General features: G+C 38.1%; 1 protein-coding gene across 4 annotated transcripts in view; it reads right to left on the bottom strand.

Annotated features, from left to right (window-relative positions):
• LOC149024982 (zinc finger FYVE domain protein) overlaps positions 1 to 25,871 on the bottom strand; it is a 112,776-nt gene that overhangs the window by 76,099 nt on the left and 10,806 nt on the right. For all 4 annotated transcript variants that reach the window (XM_089145164.1, XM_089145165.1, XM_089145166.1 and 1 more), the window contains 6 exons: positions 25,286 to 25,564; positions 24,946 to 25,113; positions 24,588 to 24,803; positions 12,367 to 12,461; positions 11,657 to 11,831; positions 6,939 to 7,363 (listed from right to left, as the gene is read on the bottom strand). In XM_089145164.1, coding sequence (XP_089001290.1) covers positions 6,939 to 7,363; positions 11,657 to 11,831; positions 12,367 to 12,461; positions 24,588 to 24,803; positions 24,946 to 25,113; positions 25,286 to 25,564 — 1,358 coding nt within the window. The remainder of the gene's footprint in view (positions 1 to 6,938; positions 7,364 to 11,656; positions 11,832 to 12,366; positions 12,462 to 24,587; positions 24,804 to 24,945; positions 25,114 to 25,285; positions 25,565 to 25,871) is intronic.

Here is a 25,871-nt window from a genome sequence, read left to right as displayed (position 1 = left end):
GACAGCTTCCCTTCGACCACTTTGTGTATATGGATAGTCAATGATTCTGTCGACTAGTTTGAAGATCCAAGCATTAGGAGTTTTGGTTCTATCAATTAGTTTGAAGATCCAAACCTTAGGAAGGTTCTAGTTGAAATCAAGCCTATACACCTACACTTGGTTGAAGACTAAAGTTCAACCTTCATTCTCCATCTGAGTGTTCCATCCTCAAGGCTCCATCCAGGTATCTAGCAGCCTAGACTCCATTCCCCTTCCCCCATCACATCTTTTTCTATTTGCCTAGAAGTTTTCGTCGTGTTTTCAGGACACCCAAAATTCAAGGTCAGATCTATGCCAATAAAACCATTAGATCTACCCCAAACTTAAGGTACATCATCCTCCCAACCCTACTGACCTTAGATTCTAGTTTGACCCCATTGTAACCATCCAATTTCAAGATATAAATGTTTTCATAAATTTTCATAATTCCTAAAGCCCCCTAACCAAGAGTCATCATCTCTTCTAACTTAACCATCCAGACCTAGCTAAACTTGGGGATCATCTTCCTATACAATTACCCACATCTCTTCCACGTTTGGTCATATTCTCAAGAATCTACCCTTTCCAATATCCCGAGAACCTAACCAATCCCACCATTCTAAATTTCTCCAAAACTAGCCCCCATTATCCTCGGTACTACTCCATACCAATTAACCAAGAGGTTACTACCAAATCCATCATTACTAGAAAAATCATCCTCAAACCCCATATCCGCTAATAATTGCCATATCCACTATAACCAAAATTTCAAGAAGCCCTTTCTTGGTCGCATATGAGTTGGTTCTCTTAAAAGATCTAGGAAGAAGTGGCCTCATTAAATTGGGGCTGCATCAGTAAAACTCAGAATCAGCACTTTTCTGAGGAAATCTTAGTCATTTCTGTTGTGTATTCATTGCGGATAAAAATGGACTATTTCCGCAGAACCCAGATGAAATTTCAGTCACTCACCCCAAAAACCAACACCTCCCCCCCCCCACCCCAAAACTAAAAAGAGGAAAAAATGCCTGGCAGAAAATGAACTGTTCAGCAGTTATCACCAATTCTGGTAAATCTTGCCAATTTCAATCTAATGGTAATGGCCAACCAAAAAAGGCAAACCTAGGGCCAAAGGCTTCCGCACAAGTAGAGTCCAGGAAAATAATTTTCCTAAATAGCTTTACCCCGACAATTTTCACTCAAAGGCTGTCTCAATCATGGTGGGAGATCTCGCCGAGATCTCGCTATCTGAAGATAGTGAGACGAGATGAGAGTCGAGAGGTAAGCGATGGGAGATCTCGCCAAAGGTGGTCCAACCACCTCTTTAGGGGATTTTAAAACCCCCTGTCTCGCTCGAGAGAGGCATATCTCGCCGCTCTCGAGCCCCTCTCTCGCTGCAAGTTGGTTTTTCACCGGAAAAGTTGATTTTTTGCCGGAATTTGTTGGGGATTCAACTTCTAAACATTCTCAACACATCTACAACCGCAGATTATCATCATTCAAGCCTATTTCAACTAGATCTTCAATAAAGGTAAGATTTTTCCCCAAATTTGAATTTTTTCAAATAGAATGTTCTACAATGGGTGTGGGAATGTAGTATAAATATATGTTGATCTACTAGCTTAGATATACATTTTCATGGATACAAAATCTAATTTTTTGTAATTAAATTTGTTTTTTAATTTTCGTATTTAAAAAATATATTATCTAAAAAATTAAAATTATAAATTATAAAAAAAAATATTCATGATATGAATGTGATTATCACTTATGTTAAACTACATTAAGAGGACTACAATTCCATGTATTCATATTTTGATTATCATGCTTGCTGTATTTATTTTTTTTTTTTATTTAAATAATTAAATAAAATAATTATGAAAAATTATATTTAATTAAAAAATTATCTTTTTTTTTTTAAATGATGTTTATATTATGTAGTTTATTTTAAAAATACAAACATGTCTGTTTAAGCCTTGTATATATGTTATTTTAGAACAAAGTGTGTGTTTTGTTGTTTTATAAATTATTTTACATAAAATAATTATAAAAAATAATATTTTATTAAAAATTTTATCTTTTTTTTTCTAAATGATGCTCATATTATGTAGTTTATTTTAAAAATACAAACATGTTTATTTGAGCATTGTATATATTTTATCTTAGAACAAAGTGTGTGTTTTGTTGTTTTATAAATTGTTTTTACATGTTTTTATTTATCTAAAAATTATTCTAATGATTTTTTGGAAACATTCATGTATGTATTTTAGTGTTGTACATTTGTATCTTAAATGGCAACTAATGGGAATGGCGGCACTGGTAGTGGGACTCAGGACATTGCTTGGCAACATGAGGCAATGCCACCTAGACATAGTTTTCATGGAAGTGAGAGGATCGAAAGGAGGAGGAAGACTAGACATTATGATGCCACATTTGACCAAGACCCCTCCCTCTTCAAGCATCAAGACATCTATCAAAGAAGCATTCCATATATGTTTGCTGGAGGTAAAGAAGGCAGTAGGGAGGAGGAAGCTAAGTTGGCAATCAGCAAATTCATGTTCTACAACAACATTGCAGCCAATGTAGCCAAAACACCATACTATCAGGGGATGATCAACGCAATTGCTAGGGCAAGTGTAGGGGTTAAAGGCCCAACATCTTGGGAAGCAATGAATAAATATTTACCGAAGGTAAAGCAGGAGGTGGAGGATTACATTGGTTCATTGAAGGAAAAATGTACTACATATGGTGTTACTGTGATGGCTGATGGATGGACTGGTCCTACTAGATAGTCCATCATTAATTTCAAGTTAAGCTGCAATGGAAAGACATCCTCCCTTAAGTCAATGGATGCCTCAGATAAAACCAAAGATGCTAACTACCTTTACAAGCTTCTTAGGCAAGTGGTCCTCGAGGTAGGGCTAAAGAATGTTGTCCAAATTGTCACAAATAACGGTGCTAACTTCAAAAAAGTTGGTGAAATGTTGATGAAGAAGAAGAGCAGCAGGATCCACCTCTTTTGGACACCATGTGTAGCACATTTGATTGATCTTATGTTGAAGGACTTGGGAAAAGAAAGTCAATCAATGTTGTAGTTGACAGGGCTAGAAGGGTATGTAATTTTATTTATAACCATGCTTATGTGCTGAAGATGATGAGGAATCACTGTAAGGGTGATCTAGTCAGACTTGGATTGACTAGACTTGTCACCAACTATGTAGCTCTGAAAAGCTTCCAGAAGAAAGTGGTGGGTCTACGGCACATGTTTGCAAGTGAGGAGTGCTTTAATTGGCGTGGATATAACCATCCTGATGCAGTACTAGTCCAACAAACCATTGCTGATGATTCCTTTTGGAGGCAACTAAATAGGACAGTGGGCATTTTACAGCCTATTGTGTTTGTTTTAAGGATGGTGGATTCGGAGAAGAAGCCCACAATGCCCCATATATATGCTGCCCTCCAGCAAATGTAAAGAGTTGGTTAGAGATGCTGGCCCTGGCTCCTTCAAATCCTACGAGAGGATCATCGATGATAGATGGAAGACGCACTTGATGCATCCTTTGCACTTGACTGGTGAGTCACTTTTAAGTCTTTAAGTTTTTTTTTGCATACTTTAATTTACATTGTTAATAACTTATAACTTATAACTTATAATTTATAAACAAGTAAACAACCAAATCACTAACCAAAATTTTTATTTCCACAATACAAGCTTACCACCTCAACCCAAAGTACCATTACAAGAATGATCTAGGGCTTAATGTAAAGTTGATGAATGCGGTGCAAGACGTGGTGGAGAAGCTTGTGTCAAATCCCGTCATGCAGGGGACAATTAATGGAGAGGTGAGAACTTATTCAATCGTTTTTTCAACTTCTTGCATTAGTGCATCTGTGACATATACATGATACAATAGTAAAAGTACAATAATTGAAGAATTGGTGTACAAATCAGGGAGTTCAGGGATGCCCCTCTAGGAGTTTTGGAAAGCCTTCTGCAGTTGCAACTAGGCAAAAAAATGATCCTGATAAATAGTCCATCACTATAAGTCTATAACTTTGTAAGTGATAACTGAGAAGTTATATAAATATTAAGATTTACTTGCCTAATGCATTCTTATATTTGGTTATGCAGCTGACTGGTGGGTGCTATATGGAACTAGTACGCCAAATCTCAGGGTCATAGCAATTAAAGTGCTCTCACGACTTGCTCATCCTCTAGTTGCAAGAGGAACTAGAGGACCTTCTCGCTCATCCATAGTAAGGTACGGAACAGATTGGGGAGTAAGAGGCTCGAGGACTTAGTGTATGTGCATTACAACATGAGATTGAGAGTAGGGCACATATAAGATGATATAGATGACAAAAATTGGGAACCAATTGAGTTGACTGATATATCCCACGAGCCCCCCCGCAGAAGATGAGGAAGATGATGTCATATATCAGTGGGTTAGGGATTGAGGTGGCCGAGTGCTGGATGGGCCAGGAGGGCAACCAGATCCTACCATTGCTGCTGATATGGGCCCAGATGTTGTGGCTAAGCTCGTATCTTCTAATGAGATTCAGGCTGTTGCAGCAGCATTAGTAGGACCAAGTGTACCATTTGTGGAGCCACCTGGTCATTTTGAAACAACTACGGTGACATATAGTAGTGGGAGTTCAGATTATGCAAATGATACCAGGGGGCCAAGTGGCCCAAGTCAGCCATCAAGTCATGGAGGCAGTCAGGCTGGTGGTGTTGCTGATGGAAGTCAAGGTCAACAAAGGGAGTCACCTCCACCAAGTCCGAGTCATCCGACATATGCGAGCCACAGTTCCCCCATCTCTCAGACTTATACTAGGAGTAAGAGGAGCATATCAAACTAGGGGCAAAAGAATGATGATGCGAGCATGCAACATCTTGAATTGAACATGGGAAGCATGAGCCTAGATCATGGTCACAGTGATTCACAACAGCAAAGTTTGGACAGATGGCAGTCATTGGGGTACCTATACGGGATCACAACACCGGTCGGATTACTCGGGTATTCTTTTTATGGAGATCATGCTATTCCTCAAGACCCTGCACCTGGAGAGTATGGGAGTGAAGGTGGGTTGTTAACTGAGTGGTTTAGAAACCCCTACCCATATAATCAACAACAACATGAACAACAACAACATCAATGGCTCTTTCACCCACTCACGATTGACGCTTATCCCAGAGTGCTATTCCTCCAATATTCTGACATGGAGACATATCAGTTCCATATAAACCGATATGTGACATACTATAGTGATGGGATGACTTGGGAGTCATATGTGACCACCGTTCAAAACCGTTGATGCCAGAATGCTTGAGTGATACTCTTATAGTCTTATTGTCTTGTAGTCTTGTAAGTTGTAAGTTGTAAGTTGTAACTTTGTAAGTTGTAAATTGTAATCTTGTTACTCTTGTACTCTTGTAACTTGTGAATTGTGATTGTGAACGTATGGATTATGATTTATGACTTACTAAAAGTCTAAAACTTCTTATGGTTGTAAAATTATGAAGACATTTAAGTTCTTTGATAGTTTGATCATTTGATGTGTAATGTTAATGTATTTGATACTTAATAGTTGATAACTAGAATTACATGATATCTCTACATTACATGTTGTATAACCTTGCATTTCATAGAATTTCGATTTTACACATAGGGTCGACTATGAAGACATACTTAGGGTTATTTTCTCACAACACCAATGTGTTCAAAAGGCCTTAAATAGGCTAAATACCAAGTTTCAGCCCAACCGAGCCCCTAAACCCCACCGAGATTACGCCAAAATTTTGGTAGATCTCGACCGAGATCTCGCCATCTTGGTCAAGGTCTCACTTTTTTTGAGTGGTGAGATCTTGCTCGAGAGCGAGATCTCCCACCATGGTCTCAATACCTTGACCTTAGGCTACAAACGTGGTCCGTAAACCATTGCACCAAGGCCTGCCCCTACTGAAATGGCCTACCAAAATGAACTTTAAGCACAAAATCCAAAAATAAACCCCATAAGTGCCTCTCCATGGCCACTACCCTCAATGCATTGAAGAACACCAAAGTACCAAACCAAAAAAGGGGGGGAAATAATAGTTTTCATGCATTAAGCCCTTCAAGTCCCAAAGAAAAAGAAAAAAATACTATGCAAGCATGATGAACGGTATAATGGATTGACATATGGGATCCTAGAAAGGACTGCTTTAGCTAACCAGCCTAGCCTAATGCAACACTCTTATGCAAGTAGCTCTCCATTCAATACAGAAATCTTTGTTCAACATGTTCCAGCAATGGTTCTTAAACTGACAGTTTATTGAACTGACAATGAGTGACATTAGCAAGGGCTAGAGAAGCCTAGTCACCTTGCTTGGAGTCCCCTTGGTTTTCGTTGCCCTCTGTCGCCTTGACAACCATGGCAAGGGCAGATATTTATAAAAAATAAAAAAGAAAGTACTCTCAAGTCTCAACAAGCCTCTTTAGAACCTATTCCAATTGTTATTGTTTTCCAAAGTTGATTTTAAATCCAAGAATTAAGTCGAAGAGCAAAATATTGTGTCTAATCTGTTCGACATAAGATAGTCAGTAGCTGGAGACTTAACATGTTTGCAGCCTCAACCAAGAGTCACTCAAAAAAATCATTGACCATTTAACTTACAGATATTTCTTAGTACATGTCCAACAATAATGACCAAAAAGTTTGTTATAGAACCAATAAAACAGGCATTCCGCTCATCATTGCTGCCCAAAGTCGGAAATGAAAGTAAAGTAGAAACATGTGCCTACAAATCTCAGTAATATGCTTCACATATAAAATTTAGAACACCGAATTGAACAATCTATATTAAGTAAACAACAAATAAGAACCCAAAGATGGGATACAAAATAAATCATTTGAAATTTTTAAATTGTCATCAAACTCACAGGTTCAACAATTTAGACGGAGCAGCACGTAATATAGTCAATGCTTCCTTCCAACTCCACTGTCGTTCAGATAATGGAAGAAGACGTTGCAAAATTGACAAACGCCATTCACAATCTTCAATGAAACGCTTGGCATTTGAAACTCTCCACTCTAAGGCTTCTATGCCGCTACTACTTATACTGCTGTTCGACAAGAGCTCCTGTTCAAATCCATCTGATGGCAAATTGTGATGTAATATATCTAGAAGCAACCCCATAAAAGATATGACCATCTTGTTCCCTCTTTCACATGCAGTGAGATAGACTTGGTCTGAAGTCGACATATAGGGCAACTCAGAAGAGCTCCCAGTCAAGGCACAATGTGTGAAGTCAAATGCTATGTCATCCACATGTAAAAGTGAGATGATAATGCTTACTAAGAATATCTGCATCAATTTAAAGGCTTCACCATCAGTTACATGAACAAAAATGGGTAACACAATGCATGTATAGGGTGTTTTCTGCATGATGGACGCTCTCACTTCCAAACATAGATACACAACATGATATATATTCATGGCAGGGTCCGAAAAGATGAAATCATCTAAATCATATTATCATACATTACAAGAAATGAACATGTAGCACTAGGACAACGCAAGAACCAATGCTTTTTCATAAGATATAAATTAACATTGAAAAACTATGTGAGGAGGAAAAAGCACCTTTCAGTACAGCATAAAAGAGCAAGAGGAGAAGAAGAAAGCATAGCTATACAACCCTTTGCTGATTTTCACAAGTCACATACATTAATGCTAAGGTAAAAAATATACCATACCACAAAGAGGAAAAAAATGGCATCCCAAACAAACTGACTAACAATCATGAAAATCACAATATCGACAAAATTTATACTCATTAAACCGATTCTAATCTCTTACATTAATTAAAAATTCAAAAGAGAAAAAATAAATACCACAACCTGAAAACCAATCAATAAATTGTTCATAATTCTTTGACAAAATTTAGAGTGCAGCACCTTGGTCTTGTTCAAAAGGTGAACCGACTAAGCTTTCAAGCGACGCCCAAATCATGCAAAACAGAGAAGTTCTATCCTAATAAAGTTCTCTTTGGTGCAGTCTAAATCTATGATTACTTGACCTATAAAAAAAATAGATGTATTTGGTATGATTTATGATTATGACCCCTGTTTCTCATTAAAATAAATTGATTTGAACTTAAATTCATAAATAGATCAAGGACTATTTATGAACATAAACTGTTAAATTTTGTTTATGAGAGCACCATTTATGAACATGTGTAAAACTACTAATTTAAGTAGGGGTAGAATGGTAAAACTACCAACTATTAGAACAAAACCTTGCTTTTTTTCTTTCTCTCCAACCTCCACATTGCTCAGATCTCCATTTTAACAATATTTTAGGGATGTCACAACTTGCCTAAACCAATAAAAGTAAGCCAAACCAATTCAGCCAGTATATAATTTAAAAGGTAAATCAAAACCAAACTAATGATACATTATATAATACCACCCAATGGTACCAAACTTATTTCTTGTTACATAATATATTATGTCTAGTAGTAAGTTAGTAACGAAACAAAAACTGTTCGTCGCTCATAACCCATTATCATAATTGAATATGATGGACTGTTTATGCCAAAGAGGGCCTAAAAACAACGTAAAAAATTTGTGACAGAAATAACTTCATCTTTTAATAGCCCTAATCCACTTAGTGATTTAATCCCCTATGATCAGACTGTTATACAGCTTCTCCATTAGGACAAGCTTGCTGCTAGTTTGATCACAGCTGACAGAAGCAGACCTGATCTATCCTCCCAGATTTCAGTTGACTATCAGGGATTTTATCCAATCAATCTAGCCAGATTTGTTACAGAAGTAATCCTCTGAACTTCCTTCCTTGGATATGTATCTAATTGGACAAGCCCTGATGACTTACTAGTTTTAATACCACATTGTAACAATATTAGAACATAGAAACCAGTAACATACAAGGGAAAGAGAGAAGATGAATCTGCCAAAGAGACTGCAGAATGGTATGTCGAATAGTCCATCTCAGAGTTAACATGTAATCCTTCAAATACAAATTGACAATGTGAGTGCATGTGATAGATGCATGGAAGTTAAAAAAGGGGGAGATTTTATGGACAATAATAAGAATGCCCATGAGATATGGAGCAAACTACAGGAGAGTTAAGAAGAGCAATCAATATAAATAAGATGTGTGTAACAGAGATGAGGATATCTAGATGGATGTGTGCCAAGACCAAGCGAGATAAAGTAAAGAATGCATGTGTTAGGACTGAATCGGGAGTTACACCAATCCAGGACAAGCTCCATAAAAGCCGATTGAGGTGGTACAGCATGTCCAGCAACAAGGATGACCAGATTCAGTTTGATGAAACTAAAAGAGGTGGAGCAGACAAAAATGAAAAGCGGAGAAGTGGTAAGAAAGGATATGCAGGAGGTCAGGATTGATGCTCATATGACTGTGAATGGAGTTGTCTAGAGGACAAAGACCCGTGTTGCTGAAACCTGATGCTTATATGACAGTGAAAAATAATTGGTCGGAGGACAAAGACTCATTTCCCAACCCCTTCAAGGGCAGATGTTTTGAACATACTTCTATAACTACAGCTTGGACTACATTCCCTTACATAGTATCCTTCCTACTTTCTTGCAATCTGCTGGATTGTCAAAGAAAATGAAGAACTCATGGTGGGAGATTTCGCGAGATCTTGCAAGATATCTCGCTATCTTGAGATAGCGAGACGAGAGGAGAGATGAGATCTAAGAGACGGGAGATCTCGCGTCCAACCACCTGATTTAGGGGGTTTTAAAATCCCCTATCTCGCTCGAGAGAGGCATATCTCGCCGAGAGAGGCATATCTCGCCTCTGTCTCACCTCTCTCTTGCTGCAACCCTCCAAACTTCCCAGAAACTTGATTTTTGGCCAGAAATTGTTGGGGATTCAACTTCTAAATATCCTTAACACATCTACAACATCAGATTATCATCATTCAAGCCTATTTCAACTAGATCTTCAACAAAGGTAAGATTGTCCCCCAAATTTGAATTTTTTCAAATAGAATGTTCTACAATGGGTGTGTGAGTCTAGTATAAATATATGTTGATCTACTAGTATAAACCCAAGAGATGTAGTCTTGTAATCTTGTTACTCTTGTGATTGTGAACTTATGGATTATGATTTATGACTTTCTAAAAGTCTAAAACTTCTTATGGTTGTAAAATTTTAAAGACATTTAAGTTATTTGATAGTTTAATGTGTAATGTATTTGATACTTGATGGGTGATAACTTGAATTACTTGATATCTCTACATTACATGTTGTCTAACCTTACATTTCACAGTATTTCGATTTGACACATAGAGTCGACTTAGAAGACATACTTAGGGTTATTTTCTCAAAAATCTAAGGCCACCAGTGTGTTCAAAAGGCCTTAAATAGGCCAAATACCAAGTTTCAGCCCAACCGGGGCCCTAAAACCCACCAAGATGGGACACCGAGTTTACGCCAGAAATTTGTTATATCTCGACCAAGATCTCGCCATCTCGATCGAGATCTCGCTATTTTGAAGTGGCCAGATCTCGCTCGAGAGCGAGATCTCCCACCATGTTAAGAACTTGAACACTTCACTCAATCAAGGCCTACCCAACAAGGAGACCCTGGTCCTCAACTCAATCAAATTTATTAATCACTCAAATTGAGAATTACAATGCAAGAATAGGTTATTTATAGCATGAAAATAAAAGACTCTAACTAGGGTTGGGAATCCCTGATAGATAAGGTTCCCAACTCTAGACCACTACACTAAAAAAGGAATCAAATTACTACAAGACCACAACCCTAGGATTGGAATCTTCCTAAAACACTTTTAAGTTATCTTTAAAAACACATACTAATTAGATAACTTAGAACTCAAGCAACATCTTTAAATCAAAATGGACTCTCTAAACAAACCAAACTGAACTCAAATCGGGAACTTAAAATAAAATCAAACTTGCAAACTAGGAAGTGATTCCAGCTCTCAAAAAGGGTGCAAAATGCACAAAATACTCCTCAAAAGGCAGCTTAGGGTGGCTTCTTGCAGCCATCCTAGGGGTCCCACTTGAAGTTCTGGCGGGGGTCTCTGTGTTCACATCACATAAGATACTGGTATTCACGGGAAGGAACTTGTTTAAGGGCATCAATTCTCAAACTCATCCGGCTATGAAGATGGTGACCTTTTTTTCCACCGCTTCTAGTTGTCTTCTTAGTGGATCATAATTTCTTCAAACAGATCATTGCCTCTCATGTCTGTTTATTTACCCATAAAGAGTGCACTTCCATATTATTTTATTAAACAAGATGAGAATTCAACCTAATACATTTGTCTGCACCTACATGTTTCTTCCATCTCCTCGTATCAAAAGTAGATGCAAGTCAATCATTCTGTTAAAGTCAACTGACAACACTCACATATGCATTTGCACTAGCATATATAAAAGCACATATTTATACATAACCCATCTTAGTGCTTCTTTCTTTGGCTAATATCAGGTATACCTGAGCATATAACCAAAAATATCAGAAAGAACAAGGCAGTTACAATGGGGGAAAAATAAGCAAGCATTTACAGTAAACCAGTATTCTGAGGTACTAACATTTTCCACAGAATTCTATTGTTAAGCCACTAACCTTACGTGCAATATTATTGATGGCTTCAAGATGGCTCTGCAAGTCTTTCAAATAGCAGAATGCCATAGAGTGATGGTTTTCAGTTTCATCGACCATACTCCTTTCTATAGCTCCCAAAGCTAGCACAGCAGATTCCAGGCCATAGCGCATGTGCATCAGTTCAATATCCTGCATTCTACCAAAATATACATACATAGAGAATATAGATCAACACATGGAAAATAATAAAGGTGTCAATTAACATGAAGGTTGAGCTTCAGATAACCAAACAGTGTGTAAATTAGCTACTGATTTACTAAAGCAATCACTAGGCATTATATATGGTTGACAAGATTCAGGGGAAAAACAGGTCACAAGTAAAAACATCATCCAATTGACATAACATCCATATTTGTCACACAAACTATAAGGCAGATGTTCCAATAGATGCAACTACAAACCCCATGATGCAGCAATTACAAAGGGACATCCTCATAGTAAATGAAAGCATCAACTTGCCACACACAGAGCCAAACTTTTCAATGAAAATTGTAGCTTCATCATAACTTGCAATGTTTTACAAATTGGTTGGAAAAGTGAACTTGAGCATGAAGCTAAAAGCTAAAACTTTGAACCCAGAATTTTAGGTTTGAAATAGGAGCCAAAAATTTGATAAGATAAATAACTTTCTTGATAATAGAGAGAATAATAGAAGCATATCACAAGTTCACCTCTTCCAAGCAGCTGTTGTTGACGCAATAGGCTGCATGCTAATTAGCTCGATAGCATCTTTGAACTTCATTCCAGGAACTACATCAAACAAGACCTACAACAGAGAGGGGCAGGGGGAGGAAGAAAACAGAAACGTAGTAAGACCAGTATAACATAGTACTAATAATCCTACTGTATATGTTACTAGTATGAAATTCATCTTCAAGAGACACTGCTTTAATGAGAATCAACCTCCAAAGTTAGGAGCAAAAATTTCTCTAGCATAACTTAACAATATGGCTGTATAATGATGAGCACATTTATGTGTGAAATCTTAGGGCATAAAGCATGCATTTTATACACTTAGAGTGGAGTTACCTTGGGTTTTATGTTGTTTTTGCAGATTTTAGGACTTTTCAAGATTTAAGCAAATATTTGGAGTTTTGGGCTTGAATCATGCTATTTTACACGTCAAGAAGTCCATTCAAATTCTCAAATGCGAAAATGGGCCTGATCTGGAGCATGATGGGCTAGAGATGTGTGATTATGGGCCAACTCCGAAAAAAATGAAGAGATAAAGAAGGCAAATTTGATCTACGGCTGAGATTTTAAATCAAATCTACAGAGATATTATTGAGAGAGTCCAAATGGAAAAGAGTCCTTGCATACCTCAATATCTTATCTCCTATCTTGGATTTAATTAAAGAAAGAAAAAGAGGAAAAATCCCGTTTTTGAATGCCTCTGTCCAGTTTCGATCAAACCCTTCATCGAACGGTCATCCGATGTCCGATCGTGCTGATTTTTGGAGGAGAGCTTCACGACTACTTAAACCTCAAATCCAACGGTGGAATTATGCATCTGATCTCTCTAAGTCGGTGCGATTACTACGTCAAAACCCTAATTGGTTGAGTCAGATAGAAACCCTGAGTTTTATTCAAATTCAGCCATGCTTCATATCTCATGTAAACTCTATAAAAGGAGAGGATACTCCATCAAAGGAGAACGTGTTCTAGAGCTTAGTAAAAGCATTCTTTCTTCTCTCTTCAGTTTATTTAGGTTTTCTCTAGTTTTCTTTGCTTGCATTAGTGAGATTTAAATTTCTAGATTCAATGTTTAGGTTTAATTTTTTTATGTAATGCAATTCAAGTTCAAGCTTCAAGTTCAAGTTTCAATTTTTTTAGATTCGTTTTTCTCTGGATCTAGCAATTGCGATTTAGATCATTCTAGATCTAGATCTGGTTGTTAGGGTTGGTTGAGATTCGAATCGTTTGTTCAATTCGCAAGTAAGTAACCTTCTTTATTAATCTTCTCTCCTCCCTCCATTCCCGCTTCTATCTACCCCTCCATATTCTTAATTTAGGATTTACTTTCAGAATTATTTATTGTTCTCCCTTCCCCTGGATCCTTGATCAGAGATGCCTCCAGTCGTGCCTCTCTTTGGTTAAGGCTTCCTTTTCCTTTTATTGCTTTGTTTATTGCTTTGTTATTTACTTTCTGTTATTTACTTTCTGCCTATTCATTCATCATCTCGGACCACATAACCGGAGCAAGCCTACAGTCGTGCCTCTGGCTTCTGGTGACGGGTGGTGTTGCATCTGCATTTTAGCTATGAACTAAATTTTACTGACTGCTTTAACATACTAACTGGTTTTACTTTTTTTTTTCTCTTTTTTTTTTATTGTTCGCATTTTTTTCCCCTGTCTTTCATTTATGCATTGATTGTGTTTAATTTATTTTTCGTTTCAATTCGATTGCATTAGACGTATAGGATCGTTTAGTTTAGTTAATTAGTTAAAAAAAAATTGAATCATTCCACTCTCGCATTACTATTAAGAAGTTGAATTATAAGTGGCATATCTCCTTGAGATCGACCCGTTAGCTACACGATACCGTGCGCTTGCGGTTACTTTTAAAATTTCAAAAAACATATAACATTGGTCTGTGGACAAGAAAACATTAACCTTCACATCACTCACCTCTCTCTTCCAAATAACTCAAAAAGAAACCAGAACCTGTAACTGTATCAAACAGAGCCCTATATTCTACAAACTTCTATTAATAACTTGACACACACAACTGCTAGAATCCTAGAAGAAATAATACAATCAGAAAACAAAAATGAAACTTGATCACAAGAGAAAACTATCGAACTGGCCTGGTGTTGTAGTAAGTAGTAACCAATAAAAGTTTACCGTTTTCTGATTGGCCACAAATAAAGTTACATTAATAAAGGAAGAATGCAAGCAAAATCAGGATCCGGCAAGCCTCTGCCACCTCCAAATTTTGCATTTCGAAAAAATAAGAATAAAATTCTGGCCAACTACGTTCCTCGATCTTGTGCAGGCCCTCACAAAAGCAAGATCTCAACTCGATACCTCACAAAGAGATCTTGAAACCTGCATTAGTGACATCTTGGAAGTCAGAAGCACTTTATACTTTTACTTGCGGTTTATCGAAGAGCATGAAGCCTTCTAACGATTTCTTTAAGCATTGTGTGACTATCAACATTGTTGGAAACAGGAAGACCAGCATATTTTGGGAGTGAGACATGGTGCACTGTGATCCCCATATGACAATGGCTCAAAAATCCAGAATAAAAGGATTCAATCAGGCCAGTAGGAAGATCTCTGCTAAGTCTTTTCTTGATGCTTTCAAGGTGCCAGGTATGCCAAATTTTGATTCTAGGATGACTTGGCAGAAAACCACTCACCAGGTTTTTGTTTGGGCTGCTGCCAAAAACAACATCCCTAAAGTCCTTAACAAATTCATCACCTAATTTCTTGATTTTGTGATATGAGTACATAGGTAGAATTATCTATAATAGTTATATTTATGTTGCCCCAAACGTACATTTGTAACTTGCATGGTTCAAGATCTAGTGAGATATCGCCAAGATCCCACTTGATATCTTTGTGAGGTATCGAGTTGAGATCTTGCTTTTGTGAGCCTCAAGACGAGACGTAAGGCAAGTCTCACGAAATGCAAAATCTCAACCACAATCTTGATTGAGTCAAGCTCTCTGTTCGAGACCTTGGTCCACCCATTGTTTTGAATTCCTTTTTTCGAGTGAGGCAAGTTAAGCTTAACTGCACAACATAGAATTGTGGTCTTGGATATCTGCTTAGTCCCAAGAACACATAAAAGGTCCAAGGTAAACTATCCCAAAATAAGATGGTGGAATTTGAAAGGAGAGTGCTTGAAATCCTTCGTTAATGAAATAGTCAAACAAGGAAATGGGATTTTAAAGGGGATACCAATGCAATGTGGAATGAGATGGCTATGTGTATTAAGAAGGTGGCTAAAGATGTCGTAGGTGAATCAAAAGGAAAGCTCCATTCTTATAGAGAGACGTGGTGGTGGGATAGTGAGGTTCAAGCTACCATTAGGAATAAAAAAGGTAGTTTTAAGACATGGCAAAGAACTAAGGATGTTGAGGATCTTCAAAGGTATACGTTGGATAGAAATGAAGCTAAGAAAATTGCGGGAAAAGCAAGGGAAAAGAAGTATGATGAGTTGTACAATAAGTTGGGCACGAAGGAAGGGGAAAAATCTATTTATAAGATAGCTAAGATGAGGGATAGGAAGAGTAGAGATCTTGACCATGTTAGATGATTTAAAAATGGAGATGGTAAAGTATTAGTTTGTGAAGAGGACATTAAGAAAAGATGAGAAACCTATTTCTCTAGTTTACTAAATGAGCATTCTTCAAGCACTTATGTTTCGGACGATTAAACCTTTCACCAAGGCACCAATGTCCGAACTTATATACGTAGAATTTCGATGTCCGAAGTAAAAGAAGCTTTAAGGAGGATGAAACTCGGCAAGAAACAAGATCCTGATGAAATCCTAATTGAAGTTTGGAAGAGCTTAGGAACCCATGGACTAGTTGGGTTGACTAAGTTGTTTAATAAGATTATGAGCACAGGGAAAATGCCAGAGGAGAAGCGTCGTGGTTCCAATTTACAAAAATAAAGGAGATATTCAAAGTTGTAATAACTATAAGGGCATTAAATTGATGAGCCATACGATGAAATTATGGGAGAGAATAATTGAAACCCGTTTGAAACATTTAGCTACAGTTACGAAGAACCAATTTGGGTTTATGCCGGAAAGATCTACAACGAAGGCTATTTACCTAATTAGGAGACTTATAGAAAGGTATAGAGAATGTAGGAAAGACCTTCATATGGTATTTATTGACCTACAAAAAGCTTATGATAGAGTCCCTAGAGCGTTAATTTGGTAAGTACTAGAGAAAAGAAATGTTGCAAGTAAATATGTAGATATAGTTAAAGATATGTATGGTGGTTCAGTGACTAGTGTTAAAACAGTGGGGAGACAAAGTAATGAATTCCAATAACAGTTGGGCTACATCAAGGGTCAACTTTAAGCACATATCTATTTGCATTGGTAATGGATGAATTAACCAAAGACATTCAAGATGAGGTCCCCTGGTGTATGCTTTTTGCGGATGATATTGTGTTGATTGATGAGACCCAAGTGGGGATTAATACCAAATTAGAATCATGGAGAGTAGCTTTGGAATCAAAAGGCTTTAAACTTAGTAGATCGAAGACAGAATACCTAGTATGTAACTTTAGTCATGATCGGGGAGATGATGAGGTGGTGATACTTGACGATAAAGAGATTCCTCAGAGTGATTGTTTTAGGTACCTAGGTTCAATCATAAGTAAAAGAGGTGATTTAGAGGATGAGGTTTCCCAAAGAATTAAAATAGGGTGGATGAAGTGGAGAGGTGCGTCCGGGGTCTTATGTGATCGGCGTATTCCATTAAAGCTTAAAGGAAAATTTTATAGGACCGTTGTTCGACCAGCTATGATGTACGATGCAGAGTGTTAGGCTGCTAAAAAGAATCATATAGATAAACTCAATGTAGCAAAAATGAGGATGCTAAGATGGATGAGTGACAAAACTAAGATGGATAAGATAAGAAATGATCATATTAGAGTTGGTCTAGGAGTTGCTCCCATAAGTGATAAGCTTCGAGAAAGTCGTTTGAGGTGGCACGGCCACGTTCAATCGAGACCTATAAATGCCCCTGTACGGAGAAGTGATATAATTCATATTGAAGGAACTAGAAGAGCTAGGGGTAGACCTAAGCTAACCTTAAGAGAAGTGGTGAAAAAGGATATGTATAACTTAGGCCTTGTATCTAGCATGGCCTCAAACAGAATTGATTGGAGGGCAAGAATCCATGTAGCCGACCCCATTTAGTTGGGACAAAGCTTATTGTTGTTGTTGTTTTCGAGTGAGGCAGATTGAGATCTCACCTCCCAACTCGCCAAGAGCATAGAAACCTCATTTTTTGCCTAATTGATGTCAAATCTTAACCTCATGGTGGGAGATTTCTCGCTATCTTGGGATAGCGAGACGAGAGGAGAGACGAGATCTGAGAGATGGGAGATCTCGCCACGAGATCTTGCCATCTTTGGTCCAACCACCTGATTTAGGGGATTTAAAAACCCCACTATCTCACTCGAGAGCGAGATCTCCCACCATTCTTGACCTGTAGCAAGGTTTAACACATACACATCAAGAGAGGAAGATCAAACAAGGTCATCAAGGAGTTCTTCAACCAAGGCCACAGCACCTATTCATGGCCCAAGCCTAAACCACAAAGAAAATCCCGAGGCCCAAAATGATACAAGGCCTCTACAGGCCCAGCCAATCAACTGAAACTTTTCAAAATTACCAAAATACCCGTGTACTTGGATGAATTTTCCTAGTTGCCGATTGGGCCGTAGGATACTAGTAAGCCCCTTAGGCCTTTCTAAGGTGGTCCTGGATATGGTTTACAGCACTGAGTGTGGGACCATCCTAAACAAGGCAAAAGGAGACTAGAGAGGTAGAAAGCCATATTTCTCTCATGTGCAAAAAGGTTGCAGCTGCTGTCCACAGTGCTCCAAGGATGCTATATTTATTGGTCTAGAATTTTTAGGCTGCCTGGAAATGCGATAAAGAAACTAGAGTCCATCTTCTCAAAGTTCCTCAACAAGACCCCCTCTAGAAAGGAAGATGCATTTTCAAACAAAAGGAGGGCAGCTTAGGGATTCATCGCATAGAGGATTTGAACATAGCAGGCATCTAAGACAGCCATGGTGGATTGCTTCCAAGAGAGGAGAGAGACTGGATTTTGGGATTTATTTCAGTATATTTTATTTTAGTTTTGTTTCCTATCTGAGTGTAATACCTAGTGGATATCTATAAATAATAAGGCCAAGTGTTGGAGAGCCCCACAAACTAATGCGAGGCCTCTTTGGTTGTCAGAGACTTCTTCTCTTTTTCTTCCTTCCTCAGTTCTTCTTTCTGTATCAGAGCTTTGGTAATAAAAGCTCCTAAGAAAAGTGATTGTTAGTATTACTACACAAAAGTCCCACAACACCTGAAGATCTCGTGAAGCTGTTTTGAGGTTCTTTTCTTTTTTTCGCTTGAGGGTAGGCAGCACCATACATTGTGTTCAGGTTTGGATGCTTTGATGAGATAAGAAGTTATTAAAACTCATCTTTATTTGTTGAAGAACTATTTCCACGAAATCTGCTCCTTCTGGTTGAAGGTTAGTAATTACTATCTTTCTAAAATTTTTTAGATTAGTAGGATCATGAGAATATTCTGCCATTTTTTCTGTGAAACCTCTGCTCTACTTTTGGAAGATTATATGCTTATTCTCTGCTTATTATAAGCACCTTTTAAAGACCAGAAGCTGTGTGGTGTTTGAGTCACCGGTTGAAGTTTGTACTGCTGAATCTCTGTTCTGGTTGGGGTTAAAACTGCTGAATCTCATTGTCTGTTATTCTCTGGTTCAACTTTTTCGGGCTGAAGTTGCTTGCACAAAATATATACGTTCTCCTCTAATGGCCAAAACTAAAGATGAGAACAAAACTACCATAACAGAAGTAGTATCTTCTTCCTCTCGTTGCCTCACTGAACACAAGCTTGAAAGGGCAGCAATCTTCTACCAATCGCTGAAAACTGTGAGGATTGTAATTATCCGAAGGGGACAGCATGATCACTTGACCAGAATATCTGCTCCTGGTGATCCTAGATGGGAGATTGTTGATGCCCACACCTTGGGGCAGATGTTAAATTCTACAGACAGCCACATTGTGGACCTTGTTGCACATATTGATATTTGATACAGTTAAAAGAATTGTGGGATTACTTTAATATTTTGCATGCAGGAAAAATAACCTTTCCCAGATTTAAGAGTTATCACTGGAGTCCTGCAAAGTTGATCAGAGGGGCCATCCTTTGACCCACACTTTGGTGGTTTTAAGTGGATGTATGAGGAAATCAGTTCCATAGATAGTCACTTCAGTAAACTTCTAATTTACCTTGTGAGCCATGTCAGTTTCGGAAGCCTCACCATGCGAGCAAATCAACCTCATGTCAATAAAATGTCTAACAAACCTTTTCATTTGGTTCATTCTGATGTTTCTAACTTGGGTTTTTAGTATTTTGTTAAATTTGAGAACGACTATTTCAGAGTCAATATGGATATGTATAATGAAACATCATTCAAAGTCATTTGATATATTTTATGGTTTTATTGCAGAAATTCATAATCATTTTAGTGTTATGGGTAGGATTCTTTGTAGCGATAATGCAGAGTATATCTCGAATCCATTTAATTCCTTCATGTATTCTTATGGCATCCTTCACCAGTCCTATACAGCTTACACCCCACAATAGAATGGTGCAGAAAATAGGAAGAATCACCATCTGATGGAAGTTACTCATTCTTTATTGTTTGAGATGAAGGTACCCAAAGCCATTGGGCTGATGCAGTTTCGGCAGCTTGGTATTTCATTAATCACATGCCCTCTTCCATATAAAAAGGAGGAATTCCATATTCTTTGTTCTTACTGTCAACACCCATTTTGTCTTACCACCTCATGTTTGGAAGTGTGTAGTCTAACTCGACTTGATATTGCTTTCCCAGTCAATGTCGTGACTCAATTTCTGTCTGCTCCTCAGCCATCTCATCTGGTCTGTCTGCTCCTCAGCCATCTCTTCTGGATGTTGTTTTACGAAGAATCAGCTCTTGGACGTGGACTTTACAAGGATCATGGTCATAGGAGAGTTGAAGGTTTTTAAAATGCAAATTGCGCTAGAACACCAATTGATAGAAGATCCACCAATCATGGGCTATTGTACTTTGATTGGCAATACCTTCTATATTGAAAAAGTAAAAAAACAGAAAATTTGTGGCTAAATTAAATGCAGAATCTGAGTGCAGTTGTGGCACATCACTTGTGAGTCAATGTGGATTAGGCAACCGTTGAAAGAGCTTCGCTTTGGTGACGATTTATCCATCTAATGTGGCGTGATACCTAGGTGGCTATTCAAATAGCAACCAATCCTGTGTTTCATGAATGTAGGAAGCATATAGAAATTGACTGTCACTTTGTTAATGAGAAGTTATAAAGATTAATTTCTCCAAGACAAGTCCATATTAGAGAGGAATTGGCCGATTTTTTTTTTTTTTTTTTATGAATAAATAATTATATTAAAGAACGAAAGCAAAGAACAAGGTCTCTAGAAAAAGACCGAAAAGAAGAACTAAGACCCGAGAAGACAACAATAAGCATGTTCCATGGGGCGGCCAATAAGGAAGGATTGGGTGGGAAGGGCGAGGTTAAGGGCTCTTCGAGGGTTAGGGAGTGACGGGGAATGTGATTTTTGAACCAAACCAATGGGGGCCAGGGGGGTTTAGGCCTTTAGGGCTATGGGATCTGAGAAGGTTCCAGGCTGATGAGGTGGAGAAGGGTTTGTTGGGAGAAGTTAACCAAATGGTGAGGTCGCAAGGGGAGCTAGAGAGGGAAGGAAGAGATTCCCAAACCTGTGTGAGAATGGGAAGGGGGACAAGGATCTAGGATCCATTAGAGATGAAGGCTGCCAAGGGGGTGGATTTGGGGATGCAAGTGTTATAGACAGTGCGGGGGCCTAACTGGTTAAAGAGAATGTCCATCTGATGCCACGGGTCAAGCCAGAAGGAAGCGGAGGAGCCAGAAGAGATGGAAGTAGAAATAGCCGAGATGGCACGGGGACGTAACACGAGAATTTTCCTCCAAACCCATGAAGGGTTGGAGGGCATAGGAACAATCCAAAAGGAGTCTGACCGGAGAAGAAAATAGTAGACCCACCTAACCCAAATAGAGTCATGTTTTGGGGCAATTTTCCAGATGAGTTTGAGAAGGCAGACTAAGTTAACATCAGTGATCCGGCGGATGCCAAGGCCACCTTCAGAGGTAGGGCAACAGATGGAGGACCAACTAAGCGGGTGGATGAAGCATGAGCATGGTTATCAAAGCATCCGCCTAGGCGGCAAAGCGGTTTTTGAACCGCTTAAATTGTGATCGCTTAACTAATAGGCTGATTTCTTGCCGCTTTTTTGCTTAGGCACTACCGCTTTGCCGCCTTTTGCGCCATATTGCCGCCTAGATGCTAAAGCAGCCTTTTTTTTACATTTTGTAATTTGTGCATATTATTTTTTCTTTTTTTTAATCATAACTTATTCTACAATGCCGTATATAAATTTAATTATGTGAGCAATTTCAGAATCGAAGCCCAAAGTGCCTGTCGACAACAGAATGTGAAGCATGAGCCATATTCAATGATTACTGACATAGTACATACTACTTTTCTTTCATTTTCATTTTTCACATTGATTACTGATATAGTACATACTACATAATTATTGTTATGAATCTTATGATGCTTGATGAGATGAAGTTATGTTTTTATTCTTTTTTTGGATAATTTTTCATAATTGTGATTCTTGAATGTTTTTTTTATTTTATTTTTATGAATGTGATTGTTGAATGTTTGTTTTGTACTTTAGTTTATTATAAAAAGCATTTGTATTAAAAAGTAGTTTAAAAGTAGTTATATTAAAAATATTAACTAAACCGCTTTGGTTGCTTTATTGCCGCCTAAGCGCCACTTAGTCGCCTAATCGCCAAGACGGTGTCCCAATCGCTTTGGTCGCTTTGCCGCTTTAATAAGCATGAGCACGAGGCTTCCTGCCCTTTCCAAAGGAAGGCACAAAATAAAGATTCCATCACAAGGATGGTGGACTTGGGAATGGAGAAGATTTCGCACCAATAGAGATAGGAGGACTGGAGCACAAAGTGGATGAGAGCGACTCGCCCGGCAAAGGGTAAAAGCTTACTCTTCCAAAGTTGCAATTTCTTGCATATGTTGTCAAGCATTGGAAGGCAGTGGTGACGAGTGAACCGACCGGGAATGAGCGGGAGGCTAAGATAGACCACGGGAAAGGAGCCTGGCGAGAAACCCGACAGCTCGAGAAGAGAGGCACGAAGCTGCTTAGGGATACCAAAGAGGAAGATGGTGGATTTGCCGAAATTGACCGGAAGGCCAGAGAGGGATTCAAATTGCAAGAGAACAGAGAAGATGGAGGATATGGACAAATGATCCGCTTTAGAGAAGATAATGAGATCATCAGCAAAAGCAAGATGGGTAAGATTTATGGATTTGCACTTGGGAATGGGGGAAATGAGGAATTGATCAGTTTTCGATTAAAGGATACGGGAAAGGACTTCCAAGGCTAAAGAGAAAAGGTAGGGAGATAGGGGTCAACCTTGGCCGATTTATTTACAAAGCCCTTAGGTGCTGCAAGAGTTGATTAAAATTTTTACAAGCTGGGCACATTTAACTTCAATGCCAAACTTTCACGGGGGGTTAGGGTTAGTCTTTAAGAAAAAGGGCCTTGAGTTAACACTAGGTGCTAATTTGAGACTGGGTTTTGGGGTTTATTTCAGCATATTTTACTTCATTTTTGCTTCCTATTCTAAGGGTAATACCTGCTGGATATTTATAAATAATTAGGTTAAGTTTTGGAGAGCATCACAAGCTAATGTGAGGCCTCCCTGGCTTTTAGCAACTTCTTCTCTACTTAATCTTCTTCCGCCTCCCTCTTTTTCTTCTATCTATTTACATAGAAGAATGCATTCAGTGTATTTTCTCTCCATATACAACCATCCACTTGATTGGAACAGTAGTAACATAGGATAAATGAGATAATTGTCCAGAGGACTTATGTAATGTTGCCCTAGGTCATTTTTTTGTCTTTGAACCTCCTAGAACTCATCATTATTATAAATAAAAGTAGACTGGCATCACATTAGCACGGGTCACATTCCCCATCCCACCATCATTTATATTTAGCCAATTACAACCACAAATCCAAAAACTAAGGCCCACCCAAACCTACACCAGAACCTGGCCCAATTATCATGCCTACATTGGCTTTATATCAACCCCTATGACTGCCAGCCACCATGGCTTGTCTCCCTACTGCAATGGCATCACCACTAATATCCCCTACCCCCAATTCTCCACTTTTTGACCCCTAGTTTCCCACTCCCTCCCCCCCCCAACCCAAAAAATAAAATAGAACTTAGGGTCCACTTGTAGTGCTCTGTTCAACCAAGCCACTGTGCCCTCCTCCGAAGCCTCCCTCTATGCACATACATTTGTTGGAAGCTCAAAAGTAGCTCACTGCCCAAAAGGGTTACTGGATGGTGAGGCTTCTCTCTGGTTCAACTCCCTGCTTTACCACCACTGGAAGTCAATCAACATCCAAGCTCTCCCTCACAAAAAAATGGAGATTACAAGCAAAAATAGAGATTTGACTAGGCCAACTTTAGACCAGACCTACATTAGCTAACACTAAAAAACTAACAGACCAAGTGCACAAAACTCCCATCACCATGTGATGGGGATGGTCAGAATATACACAGCCTCACAGGTGCATTAGAAAGGCAGTTTCCGACTCAAACTTATGACCACTTGGTCACAATAAAGCAACCTAAACATTGCACATTAAGCTATTCCTACACCCGCTGATATATCCTAGCACCCCTTTCCTATCCATTTATTTCTATATTATTATTAGCAGTATACATTTCATATGTCAGAGGTTACCAATGAAAAGCAAAAATGTCTGTTATAGATAATGCCAGAATACTTAAAATTTAAACTCCAAAACAAACCTAGAAGGAAAAACAGGCTAAAACAGAAGAAGGAAAAAAAAAAAAAAGTGAATATTTAAGAAACAAATAAATTTTTGACATAGATATAGCAACATATTTAGAATTGACTGGGATCAGAAAAAATGATATGTAAGGTTACAAAAATCTAATCATATGCAAGTATATCATATTCATAATTATATTTTTAAAAAAAATGGACTCTCACCCGCAAAGGTGTCTGGACGGCGAGTCGTTCTAGAACAAAATTTTCAACAAAAGGGTCTGAACTAACATCCTCATTTTCATTTGCTGAAAATTCCTTTACTGAAAACAGTAATGAAGACTTTGAATCCCACGGTCGACCAGAATTCACACAAGCAACAAAAGAAGCAAGATCCAGGCGATAACAAAGAATATCACAAAGATGTTCCACGCAAGATATCTGTCAAAAGCAATTTTTCAGTGATTAACAACTGTTTCTCCTAAGTGACAACAGCAAATAGGATATGACGCAATGGTAACCAAACAGTTTCTTTTTTTTTTTTTTCTTTTTTTGAGTTCTACTTTTTATAGAAATCAATTACCTCATCTGATTGTTTTCCATAAAAAGAAAACTCTTCCAGCCTTAATTCCTGTGATTTACTTCTCCACAATAGTTGCATCATTTTCTTCCGGACAAGTGTCTTTCCAGATAATAGATCCCAACCCATGGCAGCTACCAGGGGTTGAAGAAGAGGATAAAGTGAAAGAATCTGTCATTAATGACAACAAATCCTCATTAAAAAAAAAATCAAATTAGCAATAACAAGAAGCCAATTTATAATTTTTCTTAAGGAAAAAAAAAAGGAAAGGGAAATTCTTAGACTTTTGAGTAGCACAGGGACAGGAAATTGCCATCAAATTTACACAAATAATATCACATACGTTGCTAACTTCTTGAAGCTGTTCCCTCTTCAAAGCAGATAGTGCAGTATCTACGATACACTCCAGTATATGTAATCCAGAGACACGAGCATAGTGATACATGTCTCTCATGCAAGAACTGATCGCCATCATACGCTTTGAAGTTCTGTCATCTTCATCCACATCACGTTCCAATTCTACAAAATACTTAAGAAGACACCCAAGAGGAGGTGGGATCCAATTGGTATCAGAAGCTCTGGATTTCTCTACTTCTTCAGCAAGCAACTCATCTTGAGTGACCTATGGAGGAGTAACATCAACACCAATTGATTTCCCATTCAAATACAACTTATCCGAAGTAGACAACAGTTCACATTAAGTTTAAAATGACTAGAAAATTCAAATTCACAAGAAAAAGTAGTATTAAATTATTTCTGTCTCGTTTATTAGATCAACATTTTTCTGTATTTTGCCGATCTGCCACCACATAACAGGTAAACCCCAATTAACAACAAACCAAACATTTTAAATTATTTTAGCCTCTCTGACCAACATAAGCTGTTTCCCCAGTATTTTTTATCAATAATTAATGAAAAAGTCATATTTT

The sequence above is a fragment of the Hakea prostrata genome, chromosome 2 (genome assembly GCF_041222555.1).
Source record: "Hakea prostrata isolate BN-2017 chromosome 2, UWA_Hpros_2, whole genome shotgun sequence".
Lineage (NCBI taxonomy): Eukaryota > Viridiplantae > Streptophyta > Magnoliopsida > Proteales > Proteaceae > Hakea > Hakea prostrata.
Note: the sequence above shows the minus strand (reverse complement) of the source record. Positions and strands in the feature narration are given on the sequence as shown.